We start from the raw sequence: 26,744 nt of genomic DNA on the forward strand, positions 1-26,744 counted from the left end.
TGGAGGTGGAGGGACAGGACGAGGAGGGTCAGAAGGTCAAGGCGGTGCTGGTGTCGCTCAAGCCCTCCACCCTGCCCAGTGTGAGTACACATGTAGTGGTTCACTGGTAGATGGCGACACTTTGTAACGTGACGTCTTGAGACTGGAATCTGACTCCGATTGTTGGCTGCAGGCTTGTCTCGGCGGCTTCACCATTTCTCCCCCGGCTGTGTTTCGTCTGAAAGCCGGTTCTGGTCCCATTCATATCAGTGGACAGCATCTTGTCAGTGAGTATCAGGGGTGAATGAACCCTGTTATTTGCATTTTTGCTTTTGTTTTTGCTTTATTAATATGAAAATCTTGATCTGCAACTTGTGTAGAAAAGGTGCTGTACAAATAAAGATTATTATGAGTAAAAATAAACACTCCTGTTTTCCTGATTCTTGCAGTGATGGGAGGTGATCAGTCTTTTGACGAATGCGATGAGGAGGAGGAAGAGGAGGAGGAAGAGATGGAGGTCATGGAGCTCGCCAAAGGGTCCAAGAAGAGGCCTGCGTCCTCCCCTGCTGCTAAACCGCAGGTGTGTGTGTGTGTGTGTGTGTGTGTGTGAGCTGCCGTGGGACGCAGTGTTGGATTCCCAAATTCCCCAGCTGGTGTGAGTGTAAGCAACTTGTCCTGTTTTCAACAGAAGAAAATGAAGAAAGAAACTGGTCAGGAAGACGACGAAGATGACGATGAGGAGGATGACGATGAGTGAGTCAACAGACGATATTTCACAAATTGTTGCGCCTGTGACTGTTCTGGTTTTTTAACTTTTCTCTGATCTGGGTTTTGTTCAGGGATGAAGATGAGGAAGAGGAGACGACTCCCATCAAGGCAAGGCTCTGTTGTATGTTGGTGTTGTTGCCATGTTTATTAGGGGTCCAGCCCACGGGACAATGAATTGAACCCCCCTCCACCCACTCATACACACAGAGCATCCAACCGGTTATTTGTGGCAAACGGCTACAGTGTATATAAAAAATGTTTACACCTTTTTTATCTGTAATTTTAAATGTTTTTTTTTTTTTGTTTGTTTGTTTTTTTTTTTTTTTTTTTTAAGATATCGAAACGTACGCTTACCGTGGCCCCAAATCGTCATACATACCAACTGTGAGCCCACTGAACCATTGCATCCCGAGTACGGTCATAGAATAATGTGACAAAAAAAACACTGCTCCGGTTCTCTAAGTTAGTTACCTTTTTGTTTTTCATACACGTAAGAAACTAAGGAAACAAAATGGATTATAAAAATATTGTACATGCGTGTGCCCCTCAACGTCTCTGTACGGGGCTGTAGAGCGGGGGAGTGAGGTCCGATCACCAGTGGTTACCCAACAGCTCTGAACGTAGAGGGCGGAGCCTCCACCCTCTTCCCCGCTCTCCCTCTCCGCTGCAGTTACAGATCAGTTAACTGCACTGACACCGTTTCAAGGCTCGTGTTTTAACTGGCGGATAAAATATAAAGTTTGTCATCAATGTCTGTCATGATCAATAGTCAATCGTGACAGACTGTTTAACGGTAGATCTGTCCGAGCCTCATTCAGTGGCGCATGTGCACGTTGAGCAGGTCGTAACTAGGGTTGGGAACCGAAACCCGTTGCCAACATCGGCACCGGCTCCTTTACGATCGGCATCTACTGGACGAATCACACCGCAGATTCCGATGCGGTGTTCAATGTCAACGCATGCTGCGTTTCAGAGCACCCAGGAAAACTGTAATGCCTACCTAACACGACTAAAGTGGGCCCGTGTGTTGCTGCCTGCAGCGGTATTTAATCTTGAGGTTGTTGAGGCTTCTTTCAGCTACTGGGTTTATCTCTATTTCTTAGTAACTTTTAGCTTTTTGTTTTTCTTTCTTTCCAGGCAAAACCAAGTGCATCCAAATCCAAAGCTGCAACTCAGAATGGGAAGAGCTCTAAACCAAACACGCCGGCTCCCAAGCAGATCAAGGTTGGATCTCGTGCAAAATTATCAAATTGTGTCATTCAGGCCATTTATTTATAAATGCCATTTTTAGACTCATGTTACGATATCAGAATTGTATTCTGTCTCGTTTTAAAATGTGAACTCGCCAAATAACTGTTGTTGCTGCTTGTCACAGGGGAAAGCTGGTAATAAGGGTGAGAAGAGCCCCCGATCGCCAAACACTCCCAAAAAGCTTTTGACGATTGATGAGGTGAAACAGAAAATGACTGATTCTGTGAAGAAGGTCGGTGTCGTCGACGCAAAGATGATTTATTTGACAAACACTCAAAATGACTTTGTCCAAAATGAGTCGTCGGTTTTCCCTGATTTGTTCTTTTCTTCTTACCCACGCAGGGAATAACGCTGCCTAAAGCACAGCCCAAATTCGAGAACATGGTCAAGAATGCCTACAAAATGTCTGACGCCAAGGTAAAAGTACAAACTAATTATAATTTAAAAAATAAATAGTTAATAATAATAAAACGGTTTTCACTTGTTCAACTTTAAGATAACAAGCTTTTTTTTTTTCTGTTTATTAGGAGGGCATAACAATTGTGTAACAAAACTTGTATTAGGACGAGGCACCCTCCTTTTCATTGTTCTATTGACACTTCTGTTGTTGAGATTCAAATTGGGGGTGAAAATCTAATTTCTATCCTGTAAATTGAATATTAATTAGGGGATAATTTGTACGAGAGGGGGCGTCTGAATGTAATTGTTTTAATTTATTAACTATTCATTTTTTACAGCTTGGCCCAAAGGTGCTTCTCCTTCATGGCTTGGACCTACTGACCTTTTGCTCCTTTCCTTTGTTTTTCTTCCTCCAGGTGATTGCAGAGCTGTGGCAATGGAGACAGGCCATGAAGGAAAGTCAATAATGCACATCTTTTGTCTTTTCTTTTTGTTTTTTTCTTTGTTTTGATTTTCACGAAACCTGTCCCAAAACCTTCCGCCGTCTAGTCCGACTGCCCCTCACCTTCACACCAGTTCAAAGACCAGTCCAGCTCCCAAGTGCCTCGCTCTGTAAGATTAGGAGAGGAAGTCATTTTACCTGCAAACAGTCTGCGGTTCCTCCAGTGCATGGACGTGGGAGAACAAATTTAACATTTTGTAAATAAAATCCTTATGTTTCATGGCCCCTGAGAGCATATGAATATATCTCCCTGTGCTGAAAAATAATAAAAATGGATTTCTCGGCCTCCTGCACTGTCGCCCCATTGTTGGTGAATGACTGGGTGAAATCGGTGTGTACTGCCCAGAACCTTTTGGCACCTATGGTGTTGTCATGCACCAGTATAACCAGTTGTTTCTCAAATGGGAACAGTGAACACTGGGGAAACAAAGTATTTTTTTGTAATGGCAGGCTGGGTTGTTAACAGGGCTGCCTAACCGTGTTTTACTTTGCCGGGTACCAATATATTCTCGCAGTACGTTATAGTGAATATTTTGTGCCTGGTGATTGCTTGACAGGGGAGTTGCCGTTTCCGTCCCAAAGCAAACGTATTTGACTCTAATGTTCTGACTTTTCACAGTAAACCATATTTCTTCAAGATGAACAAGTGTTAGAAAATGCATGAACACTGTTAAGACACCCATTCCATGTCCGAAAACAAGTGTTCTTTTGTTTGCTATGGAGATAAAAATCATACGTAAATATTTTTAATTTTATTTTTTTTAATGTAATTTTTTTGCGATACCCATTTAGCAAGAGTTAACATTTGGTTACAGTTGTGTGTGTGTGTGTGTGTGCGCCGCTGTCCAATTACAATAAATGATCTAGGAGAAGTCATCTTAATGTTTTTTGTCCCTCATTTATGGCCATAATATTCATAAACCTCTTTACATACTTGTATACCATTGACGTGTTTTTTGGCAATGCCAATCTCCTCGATGAAATTGAATGGTGAATGTAAGCTGAAAATACATCACCTCAGGCATTTATCCATCCAGTGGGTGGGTGGGGTAGGGAGTCATATCTTTTATCTTCATTTATCATTTTTTGTTTGGTTGGCCTGGATGTAACATATAATTTATTATATTTTGATGACAGCAGACGTGACCTAGTCCCTGTTATCCGAGTGTCAAGAAAGTCCCATTTCGTTTGGGCAAGTCACTTCAATTTTCTTACCCAAAATACTGCAGTCTTACCCGCAGTATCCAGTCTTTATAATATATACTGTTTATGTGTCAGGAGCTTGACTGACAGGGTAGTCATTCAATCATGTTAATGCCATTCCCAGTGCACCCTTGTATACCAGGCAATGTTACTCTGACACTTGCAATGTGAACATTGACAATGCTGAACATTTTAATCCAAGATCCAAGATTTTTATTTGTCACATACATATACATACTTCCATACATATATGCAGTGAAATGTAATGCAACGCACCCGGTGATAGCACACAATAAGTCCTAGGAAAAAGTACAAAAATAACATAAAATAAAAAGTAGAAAATTCCTTTCTAATAGACCGACTAACTGACTCCTAAAACGTAATACAGTAATTGGAATACTTATAGAATAAGATAAAAATATATAGAATAAAATACAATAAAAATAAATTGAAATAAAATGGAATAGGTTGAAGGAATATGGCTATGTATATACAGATATGTGCATTTAAAGTGGCATGTGAATTAAAGTGGCATGTGAATGTGAATTGTGTGAGGTAGTGTTTTTAATATTTTGTATTTCATATCAGTGCTGTGATCGGTGTGTATATATGATGAGACATAAACTGATCAGCCACAACATTCAAACACCTACAAACAAGCAAGATTTCTGGCTTTCACAGACCTGTAACTTTTTCTTTAAGAGGCTCCTCTGTCCTCCACTCGTTACCTGTATTAATGGCACCTGTTTGAACTTGTTATCAGTATAAAAGACACCTGTCCACAACCTCAAACAGTCACACTCCAAACTCCACTATGGCCAAGACCAAAAAGCTGTCAAAGGACACCAGAAACTAAATTGTAGACCTGCACCAGGCTGGGAAGACTGAATCTGCAGTAGGTAAGCAGCTTGTTGTGAAGAAATCAACTGTGGGAGCAATTATTAGAAAATGGAAGACATACAAGACCACTGATAATCTAGAATGTCATATGGTCAGATGAAACCAAAATAGAACTTTTTGGTAAAAACTCAACTTGTCGTATTTGGAGGAGAAAGAAAGCTGAGTTGCATCCAAAGAACACCATACCTACTGTGAAGCATGGGGGTGGAAACATCATGCTTTGGGGCTGTTTTTCTGTAAAGGGACCAGGACGACTGATCCGTGTAAAGGAAAGAATGAATGGGGCCATGTATCGTGAGATTTTGAGTGAAAACCTCCTTCCATCAGCAAGGGCATTGAAGATGAAACGTGGCCGGGTCTTTCAGCATGACAATGATCCCAAACACACCGCCCGGGCAACGAAAGGAGTGGCTTCGTAAGAAACATTTCAAGGTCCTGGAGTGGCCTAGCTAGTCTCCAGATCTCAACCCCATAGAAAATCTTTGGAGGGAGTTGAAAGTCCGTGTTGCCCAGCGACAGCCCCAAAACATCACTGCTCTAGAGGAGATCTGCATGGAGGAATGGGCCAAAATACCAGCAACATTGTGTGAAAACTTTGTGAAGACTTACAGAAAACGTTTGACCTGTCATTGCAAACAAAGGGTATATAACAAAGTATTGAGATGAACTTTTGTTATTGACCAAATACTTATTTTCCACCATAATTTGCAAATAAATTCTTTAAAAATCAGACAAGGTGATTTTCTGGATTTTCTTTTTTCTCATTTTGTCTCTCATAGTTGAGGTATAACTATGATGAAAATAACAGGCCTCTCTCATCTTTTTAAGTGGGAGAACTTGCACAATTGGTGGCTGACTAAATACTTTTGCCCCACTGTATGAGGCAGCAGGTGAACAGTCAGTTGTTGAAGTTGATGTGTTGGAAGCAGGAAAAATGGGCGTGGTCAGGGTCTGAGCCACTTTGACAAGGAGCACATTGTGATGCTGGACGACTGGGTCAGAGCATCTCCACAAGCACAGGTCTTGTGGCTGTTCCTGATATGCAGTGGTTACTACCAAAAGTGTCCAAGGAAGGACGACCGGTGAACCGGTGACAGGGTCATGGGGCCCAAGGCTCATTGATGCACGTGGGGAGTGAAGTCTCGTCGTCTGGTTCGATCCCCCAGAAGAACTACTGCAGCACAAAGAGGTGAAACAGTGATTGTTGCTGTGATAGAAAGGTGTAGAACACACAGTGCATGGCAGCTTGCTGCGTATGGGAGCTCACAGTGTCCATGCTGACCACTGTCCACCCCTGAAAGCACCTACAATGGACACGTGAGCATCACAACTGGACCATGGAGCAATGGAAGAAGGTGGAGGTCTGATGAGTCACCTTTTTTTTCTACATCATGTGGATGGTCGGGTGTGTGTGCATTGCACCAGGATGCACTATGGGAAGAAGTCAAGTAGGCGGAGGCTGTGTGATGCTCTGGTCAATGTTCTGCTGGGAAACCTTGGGTCCTTGAATTCATGTGGATGTTACTTTGACATGTACCACCTACCTAAACTTGTTGCAGTCCAAGTTCATCCCTTCCTGGAAACTGAAATTCCCTGATGGCTGTGGCCTCGTTCAGCAGGATAATGCTCCCTACCACACTGCAAAAAATGTTCAGGAATGGATTGAGGAACTTAACATGAAGAGATGAGATGATGACTTTGCCTCCAAATTCCCCAGATCTCAATCCGATGGAGCATCTGTGGGATGTGCTGGAACAACCAGCCTGATCCATGGGGGCCCCACCTCCAACTTCCAGGACTTAAAGGATCTGCTGCTAACGTCTTGGTGCCAGACACCACAGAACACCTTCAGAGTCTGGTGGAGTCCATGCCTCCACCTCACAGCTGTTTTGGTGGCACCGGAAGCTTCACAGTATTAGTGCTTAGTAGTGGTGGTTTTAAAGTTGTGGCTAATTGGTGTATATACTGTATTTAAACCGTTTCTGTCACTATGTTGAAAATCAGCAGCAGAACTGATTTACGGCAATGTGCCTATGTTAACACTGTCGGTAAACGTGTCCCAAATCACATTCTTTTTCTCATGTGACTGTGTTTTCATAACAGTGTAAACAGCACAAACCACAGCGAATCTGATCTTTTCTATTTGAGTTTGGGCCACTTTCATGGTTGGTCCTGAATGGGTACAGGTCTCATGTTTTCAATGGTCTGAACAGTCAAATGAAAATTCGTGCCACTTTCACAAGACTCTAGAGCGACATTCATCACAATTCTGCGCTGGCGGGAGTCACTCGGCGAAAACCAACATGGAAGCAGCTGCGATGGAGGTAGTCAGCGGAGGGACAGTGAGGTGTTGGACCTCATAAGCATGCACGTCACGATCCCAGCTGTCAAACAGTGGTTTGAAATTCAAATGATATTTAAATTGTACAAAAATAAATGAAAATGATGCGTGCATACGTCCCCATACATCCTCTTTGAATGAGCTTTGTCCAGGCTCCCTGCTTCTCCCCCTCTAGTGTCTAGGCTTTACAGATAAACCGACATGTTTTATCTGCAAAGACATGCCACAATGCCACAACCACCGTGCATTTGCCGTCCATGTTTACCTCCGTACGGCGGCGTGCGGCGCATGACGTCTTGTTGCTTGTGAGTGCGCAGGTCAGTTCAGGACCGTGACCCTTCACACCGGAATCTGATTCTGGCCACATTATAAAAAGAATGTGAACAGCCAAACAAAATAATCCAATCAGAATTCTGCACAAAGGCTTGCAGTGTGAACGTAGCCTTTAAGTCCAATACAAACTTCCATCGGTGGTCAGGGAGATAGGTGAGCATATTAGTTGATATCTGTTAGATATCTGTTAGATATCTGTTGATATCTGTTAGATTCCAGCACAACTCCATTAGTTGTGCTGGAAAAAAAAAGTTTAGCTTCAAGACACTTGTGAGCATCGCTGCATCAAAGAATCCCAATAACAACCACGTAAGCTCCAGCCGCATGACTCCAGACACAATCTAATGACTGTTATGAGTGAAGGGACTACAACATAGTGTGTAGGTGGAGACCCACCGCTGCCTCTTCCTGGCCGCGTCTACTGTACGCCTCTATCCTTCCCCGTGGTTTGGTCGAGAGTCTTCTCCTGATCATTTTGGGTGTCCTTGTTATAGGACTTCATACATCATATAGTCAGGACAGTGTCATGATGCTGTCGGGGTGAACCCAAATGCAGGACACATGGAGACTCAGGAGTAGCTACAAATAATAAGTGGGGTTTTTTTGATGTGAAACAAGGGGGAGGAATGGCAAGCACGGCAGGCAGGGAAGGTCAGGCAGGCAGGTAGTCAGGGAAGGTCAGGCAGGAAGGCGGGCCCGGTCTTGATGTCATAGTACTGACATTGTCTGACGCAATGATATGGCGAGGGCTGAGTGGCTGAGGTGCAGGTTATATACTGGTGGAGTGACGAGTCAGGTGAAGACAGGTACCTAGGTTGTAGGATGGTGTCAGCTGTGCAGTGGCAGTAATGTAGTACCAGAGTGACAGACAGAGGGTACCGGAGAAAGAGAGAGACTGGCTGCAGGCTAGATGGACAGGAGACAGAGAGAGAGACAGAGAGTGAGAGAGAGACGGAGAAAGAGATACCAAGAGAGAAGGAAAACCAGGAACGGTTTACAAGATTACAAGAACACAGAGCAAAACAAGGACCAGAATAAAGTTGTAACAGAACCATGACGGTACCTCCCCCTCGAGGGACGGCTCCCAGACCTCCCTGCAGGCTTCACAGGCTGCACAAATCTGTCTGTCTGTCTGTCTATCTATACTGACAGACAGACAGACAGATAGATAGATAGATAGATAGATAGATAGATAGATAGACACATAGATAGATAGACACATAGATAACAGACAATACTGATAAATATTGGAAATCTTCCCTTAGACTTTTTAACAATTATTATTTTTGATCTGAATCTGTGTTATTTTTTTCCAAGCACAATTTACATATACGAGGATGTTTGCTGCACTTCAGTACAGACCATAAGCATTCACAAAATAGAAAGCTTAACAGTCCAGAAAAAAAAAGTAAAATAATATTAATAAAATACATTTATTCGGGGAACAGTACTGCCTTGATGTCACACAAAACACACTTGATCAGAGGTTTGTGATTTACAAATTCCACGATCCTTCGATTGGCCTGTTTTAGTTTTTGATTTCATTTTAAGTACTTTCGTTCACTGACTAATCCTCTGAAGCGGATCGTACCATCTGTGTGCTGGTATTTGTGGTGTATTAAGGGCAGGGGCAGGCAGCATGGAAACACCCGGCTCACAGTATCCAGTCACGGTGTTGATTCAGAATTTATGGTTGAATTGAACTTGATGAATGAACAGAGGATTCTGGGTTTGGCTCCGTTTAAAATTCAATGTGTGAGCTAAACGTCATGTTTCCCATTTCTGACCCGAAAGTCTTGTACATGGAAATATACAGATACAGTACAGTACAAGTATTATCTACAGTGTATACCAGCGATTCTCAACCTTTTTCTTAGGACTCTCAGCTTGACTCACATTGGCCCACGGACCGCATTCGCTTAAATTTAGCCTCAGGGGCCCCGATCTGAGAAGAGTCCAAACTCCCACACCTTTCAACCCTGCAGTTGAGATGACAGTGAAGCTATGATCCAAACAGACGTCGTTGTACATTTTCTAAGGGGCGCGGCTCCGCCCTGGTGGGTGTGGTCGTTAAGCAGAGCGGAGCGGAGCCTTGGAGCAGGCCTTCAAGGAGGACGCCTTTTAAAGGGGCCCCCGTGGAAGAGACAGGGGCCGCAAAAGTCCCTCTGTCCAGCCGGTGTTTGGTTTGTCCGTTCGGGGCTACTGTAGAAACATGGCGGCGCAACATGGCGGCCTCCGTGAAGCTTACCCGCTCCCCATGCAGAGAAGAACGTCTCGTTTCAAGGTGACGAAAACGCAAGCATTCTTATTTTCTTGGGATCATATGATGATTAATACATACTTTTGAATTTTATATTCAATTTCTGCTGCAAAGTCTGTTCTGTAAATTCTACACACTGCACCTTTAATATACGGTCTATTTTTAGCACAAATTTGACACGACTAATTCCATTTAATGCAACGTTAACATGAAACATTTATTTCAAGTTTCAAAGCGTCTCCTTATTGGTTTGGATTATTCATGAGCTGCGTTCAGCTCCGTTTGACTGTGTGAATAGGCGATGAGTTAAGGAAATGAATGCGACCGCTCCACTTGGTTTGCTGTGAACTATGTTTGTTTGCATGTGACACATTTTTCTTTTGTACTTTTTGGGAGGGGAGGGGTGTCAAGTCCCTGAAATCCTCGGGAGGCGGGCTCTGCAAAAAAGGTTTGAACACCACTGGTTTTAGGACTTGCAAATTCAATAATGGTGACGCTGAACTATTTAACCATATCCCCAGGAATATGTTACACCACAGATGAACAACACCAATACATACTGTTAGCACTTCCTACTGGTCAATTTTGGGGAGCATCTTGGGCACTTCATGACGCAGTTTTTTTGTGTCCTTATAAATGATCATTCAAGTCAACTAGGCTGTGGAGCCCCTTGAAGGACTCTGGGTGGTCCCCGGACCCCGTATTGGGAACCGCTGATCCATAGTGTACGTAGCAGGGGAGACCCGGCAGGAGCAGAGCCTTGTATTGAGCAGGGGTGGGCCCCTCGCTGGGCTCCTCCCTCCCATGGGACCCTCGGGGCTCCATGTGGGAGCGGTTCCAGCCCGGTCGGGACAAGGTGGCCCAGGAGGAGGCCGCTCCACAGCACTGAGAGTGGGCTCCGTATCAGTGGTGCGAGGGCGTGGCCGGATGGGGTCACAGCGCTGCCTGTTGGGTTGTCGTCGTCCTCCTGACAAGGAACGTGTGGAGCGGTCCTGCTGCTCCACCTCCCAATGCGGTGGGCGTAGCGCTCTGCTACCACTACCTACCTAGTTGTCATTTTTGGGGAGCATCATGGGCACAACATGGCGCTGTTTTTTCGTGTCATTATCAATAATCGTTCCCGTAAACTAGATATGAATACAGGTGTGAAATAACCTCTATAAAGTAAGTTTGATTTGAAACCATTTTTTGAAGTTCATTCATTTTGGGAGTTGTTGTGTTTGAAGTGAACAGGCCGACGAGGCTTCATTTAAATCCGGACATTTTTAACAAATTAACAAAAAATGATCTCAAAAAGCTGACAAACTAAAAGTCTTTCGACTTAATAGACATACGTAAATAAACAAAAAACTTTTTTTTTTAACAAAATAAACTATCAATGCATGAATCTCAATATTTTTTTCACTCCCCTTTAAAAACCTTGTTTGTCATTTACTCTAATGCATGATATGAACCACTAGGATCCAGAGTCATGCACACACTGGATGGAAAATCAATATGTTCAACCAAACACAATGTTTGAATGAGTCTAAATGCCATACAACTGTAAACTCAAACTGGTAGTAACAGCTTAAATACAGGACATAAATACAACATGTTTTAAACAATATTGGCTTTTTATTTAAATTACCCGAATCAACCACTAGGTGGCAACAGAGCTAAAGGAATCAACGCGTCTTTATTTTCATCTGCTGCTTCCACCTGAAAACAAGTGTGAAGCATCAAACTCCTCTTCACAGTTGGAGTCACTATTACAGACTTAACGGGATTTCCTGGCCCCATGAGCAGGGCAGCGCTGGTCTTTCCCTGCAGGGGCCGATTAGGGCCCAAAGAGTTTGTTGGGGAAGGGCGTTGGGTTCTTCATTGGAGGCAGGACCTTCCAGTGAGGTTGTTGCATACATGGAATGTGGTATTTTGACTACAATTGTAATCCTAATCAGAAGTTTTGGTTCTAAAAAGCAAAATATCATGGGCCTATTAATGTCATTACACCTGCACGAGCAATGAAATGAATATCAACGGATGACAGAGGCCTGCGACTGGGGATCCAAGACTAATGATGTACAAATGTCAGAATATACATGTCCTATTTAGAGAATAACGGACAGCCTGCTCAAACTCTCATAAGGAAAAATAGCATATGTAAATATTATGTACTATTAACTTTGACATGTTAGTATTCTCCAAATACAATATTCCCAGAGATCATGTCGTGCAGTTTTTTTGTTAAATCTACAGAAAGTGGCAAGAAGTCAACGTGCCACAGTAGCTTCGTAGGTAACACTCCAAATTATAGTTCAGATCTTTCATATAAAACTTGATATGTACATGGGTGGCAAGCAAGTACAATTAATCAAAATATAGTAAACAATTCAAAATACAATGAGGACTTTGTCTTAATATATATGGTTTAGGTTAAGCCCTTTTAGGTTCACTCGTTTTGATGTACTTGATGTACTTTGATGTACACACTATTATACTTATTTTGAGGAAAGTATTTAAGGATTTCCACAAATCACAGACGATGAAGTGAAGTTCCTTTTATTTTATGTACAGGAAACCAAAAATCAGTTAAAAAAAAAAAATTCCAGCAAGACAGAGCCAACTCACTCAGCTCTCACATAGTTTGATTGTCAATGTTTTGCTAAATGTTGTTATTCAAACCTTGATATTCACCTTCTGGCTTCAGCACTTAATTTAGATTAAAGACAAAGTAATGAGCCGCAAATCATCTTGTTCATATCAAAGGGCATTAATAGACAGGAGCAAGCGACGGTAAAGTTGCTCTGTATAAATAAAGCTGTAACGTGGCAGGAGGGAAGCTCCATTTCCAGTGCTACAGCGTCCGGCAACTTACATTACAAACATATTTAGCAGGAGCACTGAGCCCCGAGGCTGAGGAGCAGCGGGACGTCTGCAGACTGAGTCATGTGCTTTGTGTGCTCCGTCACATACCAACATGGGCAGATTTGGGCTGGAAAACCTGGATCATACACAAAATGGGCAAACCAGTTGATATTTTTTAAACTCAGTACAGTTAGAGACGGAGAAGAAATCGTCGATAAAAATTGGCCGATCAAATCATCTCTTAAGTAGACAAAAAAAAAACGATTAAAACTTTAATGTTTCAGTTAAAATAACATTAAAAACAATACATCTCGGACATTTAATAAACACAAAATGAAAATCCAACAGGGACTTGAGGAGCTTGAGGGCGGGGCTGATGTAAGTGACTGGTTCTCCTTCAACCGGGGGCACCGCGGGGGGTCAGGTGTTCAGACGTACTCCTTGCTGCTGCTGGGAGGACGGTTGGAGATGGGGTACTTGGGCGTGGTCTTGCCCCGGGGACAGGACGCTGCCAGCATGCCGCCCCCCACCACGTCCAGGAAGGACCCGGCCCACGCGATGAAGATGGCCGACCCAAACTCATACCTGACGGAAAGAGGAGGTTGGGAAGGTAGGAGTCAGCGTGGGATCACAACTTAAATCACTTTACAGTAGAGTGATTTGATTGTTGAGCTCATCTGTTGTTTATGGCTGTGTTTAGGGTACAGTATATTGCCATATCCTACTGTATAATAGTTAACGCTTTACTTTCAAACAGATTGCCCTTTTATTTGCATTGTATGGCTTTATTACCATTCTGCATTTTCCCTGCAGGGATGAATACATTATATACGCATCCGTCTGTCTTTCGATGTAATCATGACCCAAATCTGGTTCACTGGCTACAGCTACTGTTGGACACTGACCAAAATGTGTTTAATTGAAGTACATAATCATAATTATAAGTACAGCAACTTTCATACACGACATGCAAGTCAAAGTGCTTTAGATTAGAAGGAGGCCGGCAATCTGTTATTCAGGCTTCCCCAATGGAACACACACACACACACACACACACACACACACACACACACACACACACACACACACACACACACACACACACACACACACACACACACACACACACACACACACACACACACACACACACACAGCTTACTTGGTGTTGACGGGTGTGAATGGGTTGTAGAAATCTTTGATGATGTTGTGAGCAAACCAGGAGCAGGCGATGATGGCACACAGGGCTGTGGGAAGAAGGGAACGCCACGTCGTGAAGATTAGTATTTAATTTTTTTTAACTAGAAGGTAGAAAATCACAAAAACAAAATATAAATCATTTCTACTCACATCCGATGAGGAGGATGACGCCGCCGGCCATGGCGATGCGGGACTTGCGTGTTTTGTCGTCTCCTCCACAGTTGGTGCACTTCATTCCCATGCAGGCGGTGCCCAAACCGGCCAACGTCACCAGGATTCCCACGATCATGAGGGCACGCGTCGCCTGGAGGGCGCCTGGACGGGTTGGGACACGGTTAATAAAAATAAAAATAATAATAAGCTTTATTTGTATAGCACCTTCCAAAAACAACATGCATATACATTAATAGAAAGCAGTAACATATGAACAAAGAAATAATTTAAAATACAATTTTTGGGTCAGTTTTTATTATACTCCATTGTGGCTCCCTTTAGACCAATAATTCTCAAACCTTCCTTGAATGATTTGTTTTGAAGTACTCCAAGCACTTCTCAAATGATCCTCACACCCTGCTGCTCAACCCTTTCCTTATTGGGGAACTACTATCCTCCATTTTATACATGTTAATATAGGTCTGAGGTCCCCAAAACATGTGTTTTCTTGATGAAGATACCGCTCAGATCACGCGCTACACACCGTGTTCAAAACAGCCTGTTTCAGTGTTTCAGCTTCAAATGTAGATGAGCAGCCGGGAGCCTGGTTCTGAGCCCTGGGGTTCCAGCTTTACTCCCTTTGATTTATTCTCTGACTTTTACCTCGTCCGTTCACCAAAACCTGTTTCTGAACAAATCTGAGGCCAGGAATAATCAAGTTCCAGTTGCTGAATCATATCAGATCTGCAAGGCCTCGTTTTAAAGTTCGTTCCGACTTTGGTCGCTGCGCTCAAGCCACGCGAGGCAACGGGACTGACGCCGGGATTCTGTTTCACGTGAAAAAATAATTTAAAAAAATAAATAAATCTACAATAAATTAAAAAAAAAAAACCAAGACACCCGTTTTTATCGGTTTTGTTTGAGAAACAGCGGATGGGATGGAGCAGATGAGCATGTAAAGAAATTCACAGTGGTAACACCTTGACCTTTCACCTGTAACAACAACATAAAAAACCCATAAAAAACACACTTGGACTATCAATACCAACTCCACTCTTGTTGCCGCTCCCTTTCACCAAAACCAAACAGGTTCCAGGGGAAGTCTAATGAAACTCAGGCGGGGGAGGGTGTGTGTGTGTGTGTGTGTCTGTGTGTGTGTGTGTGCGTGTGTGTCATCAGCAGGAACAGGTCTGACCAGGTTTCAGGTTTCACCAAGAGGAAGACACTTCTTATTTTTACTACTCACTGGGCCTTTCAGCAGGTGGATTCTAGGCTGGAAACAAACATTTGGGCCAAATAGATGGACTCAGCGACAGCAAAAAGTTCTGTCACATTCCTCAGTCGCATAAAACGGAACAAAACTAAATCCGGCCTCATTACAACGCTTTAAAGTGATGCGTGTTGCATTGCTCGAGTTACTTCCACTGGATCCAACGTCCGAGGGCCAAGCGCAGCGATGCTGGATTTTATTTGAACAGTCGTGCAGTCACACCTCCACCACAATCAAGCCTGGCTTGTTTTCATATTTACTGAGGCGATAAGACTTCTGTATATTTTTGATTTCTTATCAAATGTTTTGATAAGTCAAAAAGAAAAAAGGTGTTTCCAGTCAATGAGACGTTGTCTTGTAGTCGGGGGTGGTGGTCCCTGGTGAGTTCTCAGCTCATTAGAGCAAACAGGCCGAAGGTGCCTCCAAGGAAGGTGTTGACGAGCTCTGGCGTGAAAACCCTGTCTTCTGCTTTGTTGGCTTGTTTTTTTACAGCCTGTCCTTAAAACCCGCAGGGCCAAACACTTGGAATAAAAGGAGTAAAACAGTTCACGGTAAGATATTATCGCGGACTGAAAACCACGCCGCCGGTTTCCTGGGAAAGTCACGGTAACATCAGATACCTGGATGAATGGGAACGACTGACTGGCTCCGGGCAGCGGGCTGACCGCCTGCTGACGGCTACGCTACCTCCACCCCTGCAAACAGGCTGAGTGTTGTGAAAACATCAGGATGAAGGTGGAGTTTGGCCTGCGCCGGGCCTACACTACAGCAAAGCTCATTTCCCCCATGAGGAAGGAGGCCCCGGCCGCAGAGCGGGACAATGGCCTCCGTGTAATGATTGCCCAGGTGCTACGGCAGCATAATGCCTCCTTTCATGGGGGGAAAGAGGAAGAACCTCCAGGCGCCGGCGCCCAGACACCAAACCTGCCGCCCTGGCCTCGGCCGGCGGCTTGGATTTAGAGCGAGTGGCGAGCGGAAGTCATTTTGACCAGATGGCGTTTAATGCAGAGACAAACCCACTCCGAGGGAAGGGAGCGGCGTTCGGTTAATGGATCACCAGACACTGTGTGAATCAAGCCATATTTGAAAGAAAACGTCTGAGGAGAGAGGGCGCTGAGAAACACTACGGAGATCAGGTCAAAAGGTTCATAAACCGAGAAAAGTGACCCTGTCCCCAGGACACAGGCCGTCCTCAAACAAAACAACAAAGAGCTTCTTAAACACAGCCTTTAAAATGTGTTTGAGCCACATCGGGCCTCGCAGCTCGTTGCAGTCTTACACTGGAGCTGTGGGGCCTCTACTCGAACATCTCATCCCATTCCATTCACCTACGCGCTGCTCCTTGTTGTTATTTGGTCCAGTGCTGCTGCTTGGATCAAGTCCAGAACCTCCCGAACCCGAAGCAGCTTTTCAAAGGCTCGTAAGCAGCATGAGGTCCAAGTCCCGGGCGAGCAGCGCTTCTCCACGGAGCTGTTTTCTTTGTTGCGGCGCAGGAGCCTTCAGCTGTGGAAGCCACTGCGCCGCGATCACGACCGACGGCCCCGGGGACACAACGAATGTCAAAGAGAAAGAAGTGGAAGAACTCACCGTCCAGCTGCAGGATGGAGTCGTACACCTTGCACTGGATCTGCCCCGTGCTCTGGGACGCGCACGACATCCACAGGCCCTGGTACATGGCGATGGCCGTGATGATGTTGTCCCCCACGTAGGCGGACATCTTCCACTGGGGCAGGATGGTGCCGATGACCAGCGCGACCAGCCCCAGCAGGGACAGGGCGAAGCCCAAAATCTGCAAACCCGAGTTGGCCATCGTCGAGGAGCTGAGGGCGACTTCACCAGCGACGAAACCCACCTGTAGCGCGCACTTCGCGGCACTTCGCGGCACTTTGCGGCGGGTTCCTACGACTTTTCCCCCAAAAAGTCAAAACGTTTGTTTCCTCGTGACGCGGTCACTTCCTTCCCTTTCCAGCAAAGTGCACGAGTGACGTGTGAAGGTAGAAGGTAGAACGTCACACGCACCTGCCGCTCGAACGCACCTGCTTCTGCGGAGGAGCGGCGGGAGCGAGCGTCTTAACACAGGTACGGTGGCGGCGGGGACGCGCACGCAGTTTCGGCTCGACGCGTCGGTGTCATCGTCAGCGCGTGACCGAGGTTTCATGACGTTTCATGACGTTTCAGGAGGTTTAGGGAAAGAAAAAAAGTTTCATGACGTTTCATGACGTTTCATGACGTTTCATGACGTTTCAGGAGGTTTAGGAAAAGAAAAAAAGTTTCATGAGGTTTCATGACGTTTCATGACGTTTCAGGAGGTTTAGGAAAAGAAAAAAAGTTTCATGAGGTTTCATGACGTTTCATGACGTTTCAGGAGGTTTAGGAAAAGAAAAAAAGTTTCATGAGGTTTCATGACGTTTCATGACGTTTCAGGAGGTTTAGGAAAAGAAAAAAAGTTTCATGACGTTTCATGACGTTTCATGAGGTTTCATGACGTTTCATGACGTTTCAGGAGGTTTAGGGAAAGAAAAAAAGTTTCATGACGTTTCATGACGTTTCATGACGTTTCATGACGTTTCAGGAGGTTTAGGAAAAGAAAAAAAGTTTCATGACGTTTCATGATGTTTCATTACGTTTCATGACGTTTCATGACGTTTCATGACGTTTCAGGAGGTTTAGGAAAAGAAAAAAAGTTTCATGACGTTTCATGACGTTTCATGACGTTTCAGGAGGTTTAGGAAAAGAAAAAAAGTTTAATGAGGTTTAATGACGTTTCATGACGTTTCATGAGGTTTAGGAAAAGAAAAAAAGTTTCATGACGTTTCATGACGTTTCATGACGTTTCAGGAGGTTTAGGAAAAGAAAAACGTTTCCTGAGGTTTAATGAGGTTTCCTGAGGTTTCATGAGGTTTTGTGGTGTTTCATGAGGTTATATTACAATAGTCTTTGAATTAAACATCAAACCAATCAATTGATAAAAATGCAAAAATAAAGAAATAATAAAACAAATCAAACAATTCTGTCAAATATTTGAAAAAGAAAAACATTCATTACAGACCGGGAGCCAACCTACACAGCTGTGGACGACGACATGGTCACTACCTCATGACGTTACGCAACTTTGAAATTCCCACCAGACTCTAATCCCATTTTATTATCCAATTGAATTCACTCTTCAAATCTAGAAAGCGTTTAGAAAATATTATAAACCTTTCTTTGAAAAGCTTTCCAACGTATTCATTTCGTTTATTTTTTGTTATTTTTAAGTAAAAAAAAAAAAGACCATTTGTTTGATATAAAATGTATTTATTGATGTAATGTAAGGAGATGGTTATCACCACCCTGTGTTCATTGTTTCAAACAGAATAATATCTTCTCGCTGTTCAGTTCAAAGCCGATTTTATGCTGATATTCTCTGAATAATTTTGATCAATTATGAAATAAAACATAATTGATGGCATTTACACGGATAGTTTATTTGACTTTTGCTTGGATTGGGGTCTGGTGTGCATGACTTTCAGCTTCATAAATCAACATTTAAACTTGGGCAATATTATTATTATTATTTTAGGGAAGTGAAGTTATAACGGATTTGCTTAATATGGAAATATTGGAGATAAGTAATGCTCATGCCCCGACTGCCTTTGCTGCCATTACTACGAATACTGCCACTACTGCTACTACATTGTCGTGGATCCTTTTTTGTTTTTCGGTTTTGTTGCGCTTATTAACATTGATAGACATTTGTGCCCACTCTGCACCAGGGCCTGCCGTGCCGCGTGGGAGGCACTCAGAGCCTTCACCCGTCTGCCTGCGCTTCAGCTTCCTCTGTACGGCCATGCAGGCCTCGTCCTGTGAGACACTCAGCCACAGATCGCACGGCGCCGCTCTGGCCGTCCACGGCGCCGCTGAGCCGGGTGAAGGAAAGAAGCAGGAGCTTGTAACTGTCCCCTGACACTGACACATTCTGCCTTTGATTCATGTTAAATGACACCATCAGAACCGCTCCGGAGGCCCAACTGAACTCTGCTCACGACCCTTTTACTCGCCCATTGCTTTTGGCTGACGTTTTGGGATGTGGCTTGCGCCACTGGCGTTGCCTCAACTTCGAGGCGTCCCGTTGCTTGAGCTTGGCTTTGCAGGTGTTTCATTTTCAATTATTGATGGAGTCTTTCGCTCACTCATTTCTTTAAAGTGATGTTTTTATTTCAGTGCGCGATGGGACCCGTGCAGTACAATACAATATGAACCGCATGTCACTGATTAAACAAGAGTAGAATAAAAACTCATTAAATATTATGTTTATTTATTGATACAAGATAAGCCCGTTGACATATTCATAATTGCTGAGTTCTAGAAGTGCGGCTTATCTTGCTGTAGTTTGGTTTGATGGCAGCGGGATGAAATAATAGCGAAACTCCTGGAAAATTAACGCCAGAAAGTAACCTTGGCTACCCAAAAAAGGTTAAAAGGTTTTGTCAACAAAGCCAAACAAGGCCAGGATATCAGAGGAGAACAATGGGATGAGGAGTAACAATTGATTCTAACACAAAGCACAGAACCTGTGTGTGTGTGTGTGTGTGCGTGTGTGTGCGTGCATGCGTGCATGTGTGTGTGTGTGTGTGTGTGTGCGTGCGTGTGTGTGCGTGTGTGTGTGCGTGCATGCGTGCATGTGTGTGTGTGTGTGTGTGTGCGTGCATGCGTGCATGTGTGTGTGTGTGTGTGTGTGTGTGTGTGTGTGTGTGTGTGTGTGTGTGTGTGTGTGCGTGCGTGTGTGTGTGTGTGTGTGCGTGCATGCGTGCATGTGTGTGTGTGTGTGTGTGTGTGTGCGTGCATGCGTGCATGTGTGTGTGTGTGTGTGTGTGTGTGCGTGCGTGTGTGTGCGTGCGTGTGTGTGTGTGTGTGCGTGTGTCTCATTTGTATGTATGGGCATTTCATGACTAATCTGACACTTGTGATGTGATGCACATGACAGAACAACTTCAATCAATCGACTTCAAACTCAAACATTTGAGGTTGTTCTGCAGCCTCCATTCAAACCTTCCAAAATTGTGGCAGTTGGAGATTGTTGATGACACCAGTCAAACTGGTTAATTCCACCTCCGCTTCCTCCAGCTGGAGGTGGAGGGTGAATTACGCTATAAATTCCAAAATTCCATTCAAAACAATGTCATCCCCTCTAAAAGGGTCCAGTTCATGGTGGTGGACCCGGCCACCAACAAAGGAAAAAGCATAATATTATGCAGTAAATGAGCACATTGATAATGAAAATGTGTTGAATGGCTGTTTCTCAAAAAAAAAAGTGCCAGATAACAAAAGTATCAAATATGGGATGTTTTTTGGACAAAATAATCTCACGGATTACCACTGTAAAATAAAAATGAAAATCCGCTCATTCTTCCAACCACACAGGTGCATTTTTCCCACTAACCGCTGGAGATGAACGATGAATGAAGTGCATGTAGAGTCGATCGATCGATTGCACATCGTTGCCAGTTTGTTATTACTCTATTGTTTTATTATTGTTTCCGCTGTGACTCACAGATCGAAAGCCGTGACCGTGAGTGTGGCTCCGTCAAGGTTAGTTCACCTGTACAACGAGTCATCTCATGGGGTTTGGGACGTAAAGCCGTGTTTGTTTTCTCCCTCACGCAGCAGGAGAACTGCACTGTACATACATATTACATATTTATGAATCAGTCCAGTGAAATGTCATTATTTGGCAAATATACTGAATATCAAATATGTACATAGTAATAAAAACTTTAAAACAAAAAAAAGCAATGTCCTGAAACAATAATCCCAAAATAATAATAATAATAATAATAATAATAATAATAATAAAACAAAACAGAAACAACCATAAGTCACTGATGTGTATATACTGTGTGCATGACTGTCAATTGGAGTTTGGAGTCTTTTGATTTTTTTACTTTCAGTGTCATGGTGATGACTCCCAGTGGAGCACTCTGCCCCCTAGTGGACACTGCAGGTGGAGTTTAATAGAACCACACCCTGCTCAGCGCGTGTCGCAGCCATAATCACGTTTGGTACTAAAAGGTTTTGCTCAAAGTCTATCATTGTGATTTGTTGACATGGTTCACGTGATAATGTTTATTTCACATGGAACTCGGAGCATAAAAGTTCAAGGTCCTTTCGCCTGACTGACGAGCTGGTGTTTTGGCGACGCTGTACTTCCTTGACCTCATTTCCTCTTCAGTTGTTTTTCCACCAGTGTCTGCGAAGGACGTCGTCTGGGAGCTCGTTCCAATCTGCAGCTTGCATCCCACCTCACGGCCACTCAAGTCCCTTCTCCAGGGACAGGAGCCGCCTATGGCGACAACACCACCCACGCCGCTATTCACGTGAACCAATCAAAAGGTGTGAACGACGTGTGGTCGGTGTCCCCCCCCGAAAACAAGGCACCAGGAAGGCTTACGTGGCTTCCATTGGCTTCTGTTGCTTCTGTGGCTTCCATTGCCCGATGTCCTTGTCCGTGTGTGTGTGTGTGTGTGTGTGTGTGTGTGTGTGTGTGTGTGTGTGTGTGTGTGTGTGTGTGTGTCCTATTTTCCCATCTAAAGCCCCTGGGTGTGTTGATTCTTTAATCCGTGCTTTATTCAGCGGCGTCTGACTGACGACTGAGATGTGGGAGAGAAGTCATCTGCCGCCCAAACCCATAGTCTCCGTCTGCGTTTGGGACGGGAAATGGTTTTTGATGAGGTCACGTCTTTGGGAACTTGCAGTTAATGCTTGATCACAAACGATCGAGTGTGAAGAACGCAGCGATTGGAGCAAAACCGTCCCGTGCGAGCAGACGTTGGGAGCAGGATTAGCAGCTTTCACCCGTTTGTGAATTAAAGTTTTTTGAAGTGAACTTTTGCCCTCGTGCCCCATGTTGGACCCAGTTCTTAGTGATGACACTCAGAAAGTCACTGGTTGGAAAGTAACAGGGTACAACGACTCCCATCACAGTACCTGAGTACATTTTCAGTTGCCCAGTAGAACTAATACTCATGTCAAGTTTATTTTTATAGCCCGTACAAGCACTGCATTTTGAACTTTTACTAGGGTGCTTTTCTCACAGTACTGTTAGAAATTGTTAGTTTTGTTAAATAATCACATTATTTTTTAGCTCGAAAAAAAGTAGAAGGAACCACATGAACATTTTAAATTGTTTCATTTCCAGGGTCAATGAAGGAGATGGAGTGCACAGAGCAGAGCCAGAAACACACAACATACCTGTTTTACTTTTCTTCTCTAGGTTTTTAATGTATTTCTTATTTAAATTCTCCTTTATTCATTTTTTTTACAGTGATGAAGAACATCATAAAAAACAAATAATCCTGTCCCGCGCGTGGTACGGTGTCATTCACGTCTAACGTGTGTTTTGGTGACAAAGCGTAGCTGTGACCCCACGGCCTGGGCTGGGATTCCTCCTGGTCAAAGATCTGCTGACGTGCCACGCCCTGTCACCGTCCAGTCATGTAGAGTGAAAACCACAAGACGGCACGATCCCCCATCACAAGGCAGAATAGAATCATGTGATTATTTTGTTTGGGGAGAGAGAGAACAGATGTCACATGGCCTGGTGGAAAAATTTATGAAAAATGACGACAAAACCTGAGAAGTAACGTGGGCAAAAAATTGTCAAAGCGTTTTTTCATAATCCATATCCAATGTGACTGATTCACACTTTGCATTCCCCCAAAATAAATACTTCTGTAAATAGCCAACGACTCTCCCGACTCTCATTCAGCGTTCACCGGAAATCCCGCATCACACCAACTCAGTCCAATGAGGGAAGAGTCGGAACTTTCTACCGAGTGACTCCTCAAGAAGAACCACATTTAAAAAAAGGAGTTGAACCCCTCGTCGCTCCAACTCATGATTTGAATGAATTTTCGGCCACAAAAAAAAACAAAAAACCCAGAAAGAACCAACCAAGAGGCAATGTGTACAATCATACAAATATATGTCATTTTTATTGAATAATACTCCATTATAAGACATATTCCTTGAGTAGACGTATGAGCCACTGTAGAAACGTACACAGGTTCTGATGGGACTCGCTGTGTCTCTGGATGCGGAGGAGTCGTCTCTGATGTGGTAGGATGAACGATGCCGTACTGGATGCATGCTTCTGCAAGAACAACCCGCCTACATGTCCACCACTGATTGTCCCTGTTGTTCTGTTGAATCCTCCTGGCCTGAACAAGTACTTTCCCAGAGTGCAGTATTTCCTGTTGTTGTACCTAATGCTGGTTGTCGTTCCTCCCTTGCTCCATTGAGTCCCACGTTGGCTCTCAAGCCCCCGAAAAACACAGCGGGCGGGGCCCCGAGGATTCAGCTCTTCACACCATCACATCGTGTATGGCTTGTTTTAGTTTTATATATATATTTATTTATTTTTTATTTTTTAGTTTTTTGGGGGGGAGGGGGGGTGGGGGGGTTGCCTGTTTGTTCTGGAAGACGTGAAGAAGGACTGAGTTTAAAGGAAGGATCCGCAGGAGGAGTCGGGTTGAGCGGTTCTGAGAACTTTTTTCTTTTATTTTATTTTTTTGGAAGACTTGAGCGGACGTAGCTTTATTCACCAGCTGTCTCTAGAATTGAGTCACATCACGGGGATTTTTCTTTTTCAGGGTGACCACGATCAAATACATGAATACAAAAAAGCCGACACGGAAAGAGAGGTAGAGGTGTGTGTTGTGAGTTACTACTCTGGGCCGACCTACCCCGCCTCTTTTTTTTCTTCTTTTTTTGTTGTTGTAAGGAATCAGCAGTATTATTCCACATTCAAAATAAATAAATAGAACAACAACAAAATAAGACATTAAAAACAGAATGCTGGTTATCAGAGACATGCTGGGAAAAGAAAAGAAAAACATAATTACACGTATTCAGAAATATTATTGGTATTATTGACATAACACACATGGAAGCATCTGTACACAGGTCTCTCCGATGATTTTTACTTTCAAGTGTTCAAATATTGAATATAGAATATAGAGATATTTTTGGGAAAAAGTCGGTTAAACCTCCCCTCCATCAATTGGAATCACAGTGTTCAAGACACAGAAACATGTATTTTACGTATTTTAAGTATTTTTACACAAGTTAACAATAATCGATTGATATATGCACTCAAGCAAGGTGACCGGGGGGGTTAGCCTTGTCTAGGAATTGTATTCTTGTCTATTTTATTTCATTTTATATTTGTGCCAAACAGGTATTTCTCTCACACACATGTCATGGCTTGGGATGGCCAATAGGGGAAGCTAGATACACATCCATTTTCTTCAAAAACATTTAAAAAACACAACAAAATGATTTTTTTTTTTTTGGTGTGTGGAAAGTATTGATTTCATCATGATGTTAAGTGGAAATAAACAAGACAACAGCTTCCATTCAACCGCGGAGCTAAAGTTCTGTTGAATGGCGCCATTGACTTAAATGCAGATATGAAACCGTATCCCCCCCCCCGAAGCCGTTGCTGTTTTGGTTGTCAGGCAGCGCTCCCATCGCGTTTTCAAAGCACTATTTGTGTCATGAAGTAAAAAAAAAAAAAAAAAGGAGGGTGGCGCCTCATACTTCAGCATGAAACACAACTTCACAAACGTCACACGCTGGCGTCAAACATCCGCGCCGCAGTGGCTGCAGCTTCAACACAATACCGATTATTGCCCTTTACTCCTATTGCTGTTATCGTCAGAGGGAGGAGGTTATCACGTTTATTTTGGCTTTCCTCCTCACTAGCGCTTCACACAAGGCCTCTATCACACTCCTGAGTGTTCAACCCACCGAATGCCCCCCCTCCGTTTAGAATAAAAGGACACTGCATTGGGGTGAGTTGTACGATTTCAAACCAAAGATGACCTACGTCACACATGGACACATAGGGAGAGAAAAGAAAGTGTCCATTCCTGTCATTATAAGCTGTCAAGCATCACGGTTTGAAGGGAGATAGGGATCAAACAACAGCCTCCTGAGTCCAGTTGTTTTTTTTTCCTCTGACAAACGCCATCATCGCTGTCATGGCTGCAGCTTGGGGGGATTATTGCACTCATCACACGGCCACTGTTCTTCCGTTTGGGTCTAATTGAGTCTATCGATCATCTTTTCTCTAATCTCACGCCCACTTTTCCCCCATTATTGGTTTTCTGTTTCTCACACACACACACACACACACACACACACACACACACACACACACACACACACACACACACACACACACACACTCACATAGGTGGTGCAGGTGGTTTATAGAGTCATCTCGGGAAAAAAATAGCATTAAAAGTTATTGGTTAGAAGGGATCACGTCCATTTTAACCAACACTATTATATAACATCTGTGAATGGTGAGAGTAGATTAAGAGATTCACAGGAAATATGTTAAACAAAATTAAGCCAGCATTTAAGTCTCTTCGGATTACGGGGACACAAAATGATGAGATGAATGAATTATGGGATTATGAGGGGACACCAAATGTCCTATTAATGCTGCTGGGTATGCAGGAAGCAGGTTGTCCTTTTTACCATATATGGGTGTGCACACACACACACACACACACACACACACACACGGATGTAGACCCACGCACAGACCTGACGTGACATTAAATAATCATCACACTGTACCGGTAGCGGTCATCACACTCCAGCACGCACGCAGAGGTGAAGGGCGCGGGAGGGCAGATTAATGGGCTGTTGACACGCTGGACCTGGTTTGGGAGATTATGCGGGGGATGGATTATGACTTCAAAGTGCACCTGAGGGTGCAGCGACGAAGCGCCTCCACCCTCCATGTCGCTCTGGGGCAGTGGTATTCAAAACTTTTATTTTGTGCAAATAAAAACTGCGTCATATGCAAACAAAGGTAGATCATAGTAAAGTAGGTCGAGCCGTGACATTCATTTGTGGCTTTTATGGCCTATTCACAGGCTAACGGGAGCGAAAAGGTGCAGAGATGATGGAAAACATAACAAAAACAAATAGTAGCGTCGATGAAAATACAAACTAATTATATTGGACAGCCAACAGTCGGTTCTGAATAAATCTTTCATTTTCGCGCAGCCGCCCTTGCAGTTCCTCCGTGCCCCACTAGGGGGTCACGCCTCACAGGTTGAACACCACTGCTCTGGGGGCCCCGGGGCCTCGCGCTCCCACGGGAAGACACCTTCTGTTTTTTTATTTTCCACTTATAACTTTCATAAAACTTTCACTTTGGAAATGAAACCTCCCCAGACCCCTGCTCCTTCCTCCATCTCTCTTTTTGCTTCACACCGAGCGCTTTTCAACGCCACTCGTCTTGGTGGCGAACACCTCCGGTAGAAACCGGAACGACTTC

General features: G+C 43.9%; 2 protein-coding genes across 2 annotated transcripts in view; one reads left to right on the top strand and one right to left on the bottom strand.

The window, feature by feature from the left end:
* npm1a (nucleophosmin 1a) overlaps positions 1–3,838 on the top strand; it is a 6,095-nt gene extending 2,257 nt beyond the window's left edge. Inside the window, exons 3-11 of the mRNA XM_080014435.1 lie at positions 1–80; positions 173–266; positions 429–559; positions 668–732; positions 819–855; positions 1,885–1,971; positions 2,123–2,230; positions 2,341–2,415; positions 2,814–3,838. The exon at positions 1–80 is cut by the window's left edge and continues 40 nt beyond it. Coding sequence (XP_079870561.1) covers positions 1–80; positions 173–266; positions 429–559; positions 668–732; positions 819–855; positions 1,885–1,971; positions 2,123–2,230; positions 2,341–2,415; positions 2,814–2,864 — 728 coding nt within the window. The 3' untranslated portion in view covers positions 2,865–3,838. The remainder of the gene's footprint in view (positions 81–172; positions 267–428; positions 560–667; positions 733–818; positions 856–1,884; positions 1,972–2,122; positions 2,231–2,340; positions 2,416–2,813) is intronic.
* An 8,623-nt stretch (positions 3,839–12,461) lies between these two features.
* cldn7b (claudin 7b) lies at positions 12,462–17,428 on the bottom strand. Its single transcript, XM_080014438.1, has 4 exons — positions 16,994–17,428; positions 14,134–14,298; positions 13,946–14,030; positions 12,462–13,368 (listed from the first exon to the last, which is right to left on the bottom strand). The coding sequence occupies exons 1-4, from the start codon at positions 17,214–17,216 to the stop codon at positions 13,212–13,214; spliced, it is 630 nt and encodes a 209-aa protein (XP_079870564.1). The 5' UTR covers positions 17,217–17,428; the 3' UTR covers positions 12,462–13,211.
* Between the last annotated feature and the right edge of the window lie 9,316 nt (positions 17,429–26,744).

The sequence above is a fragment of the Zeus faber genome (genome assembly GCF_960531495.2).
Source record: "Zeus faber genome assembly, chromosome: 14".
In the NCBI taxonomy this organism is placed as follows: Eukaryota; Metazoa; Chordata; class Actinopteri; order Zeiformes; family Zeidae; genus Zeus; species Zeus faber.

Bases quoted from the DNA above. Each gene is read 5' to 3' on its own strand.
- cldn7b (XM_080014438.1), bottom strand. From the start codon at position 17,216: ATGGCCAACTCGGGTTTGCAGATTTTGGGCTTCGCCCTGTCCCTGCTG. The intron at 14,031-14,133 runs GTGAGTAGAAAT...TTCTTCCCACAG, and splicing joins CGTCATCCTCCTCATCGGAT to CCCTGTGTGCCATCATCGCC. The intron at 13,369-13,945 runs GTAAGCTGTGTG...TCTTTCCGTCAG, and splicing joins TTCACACCCGTCAACACCAA to GTATGAGTTTGGGTCGGCCA.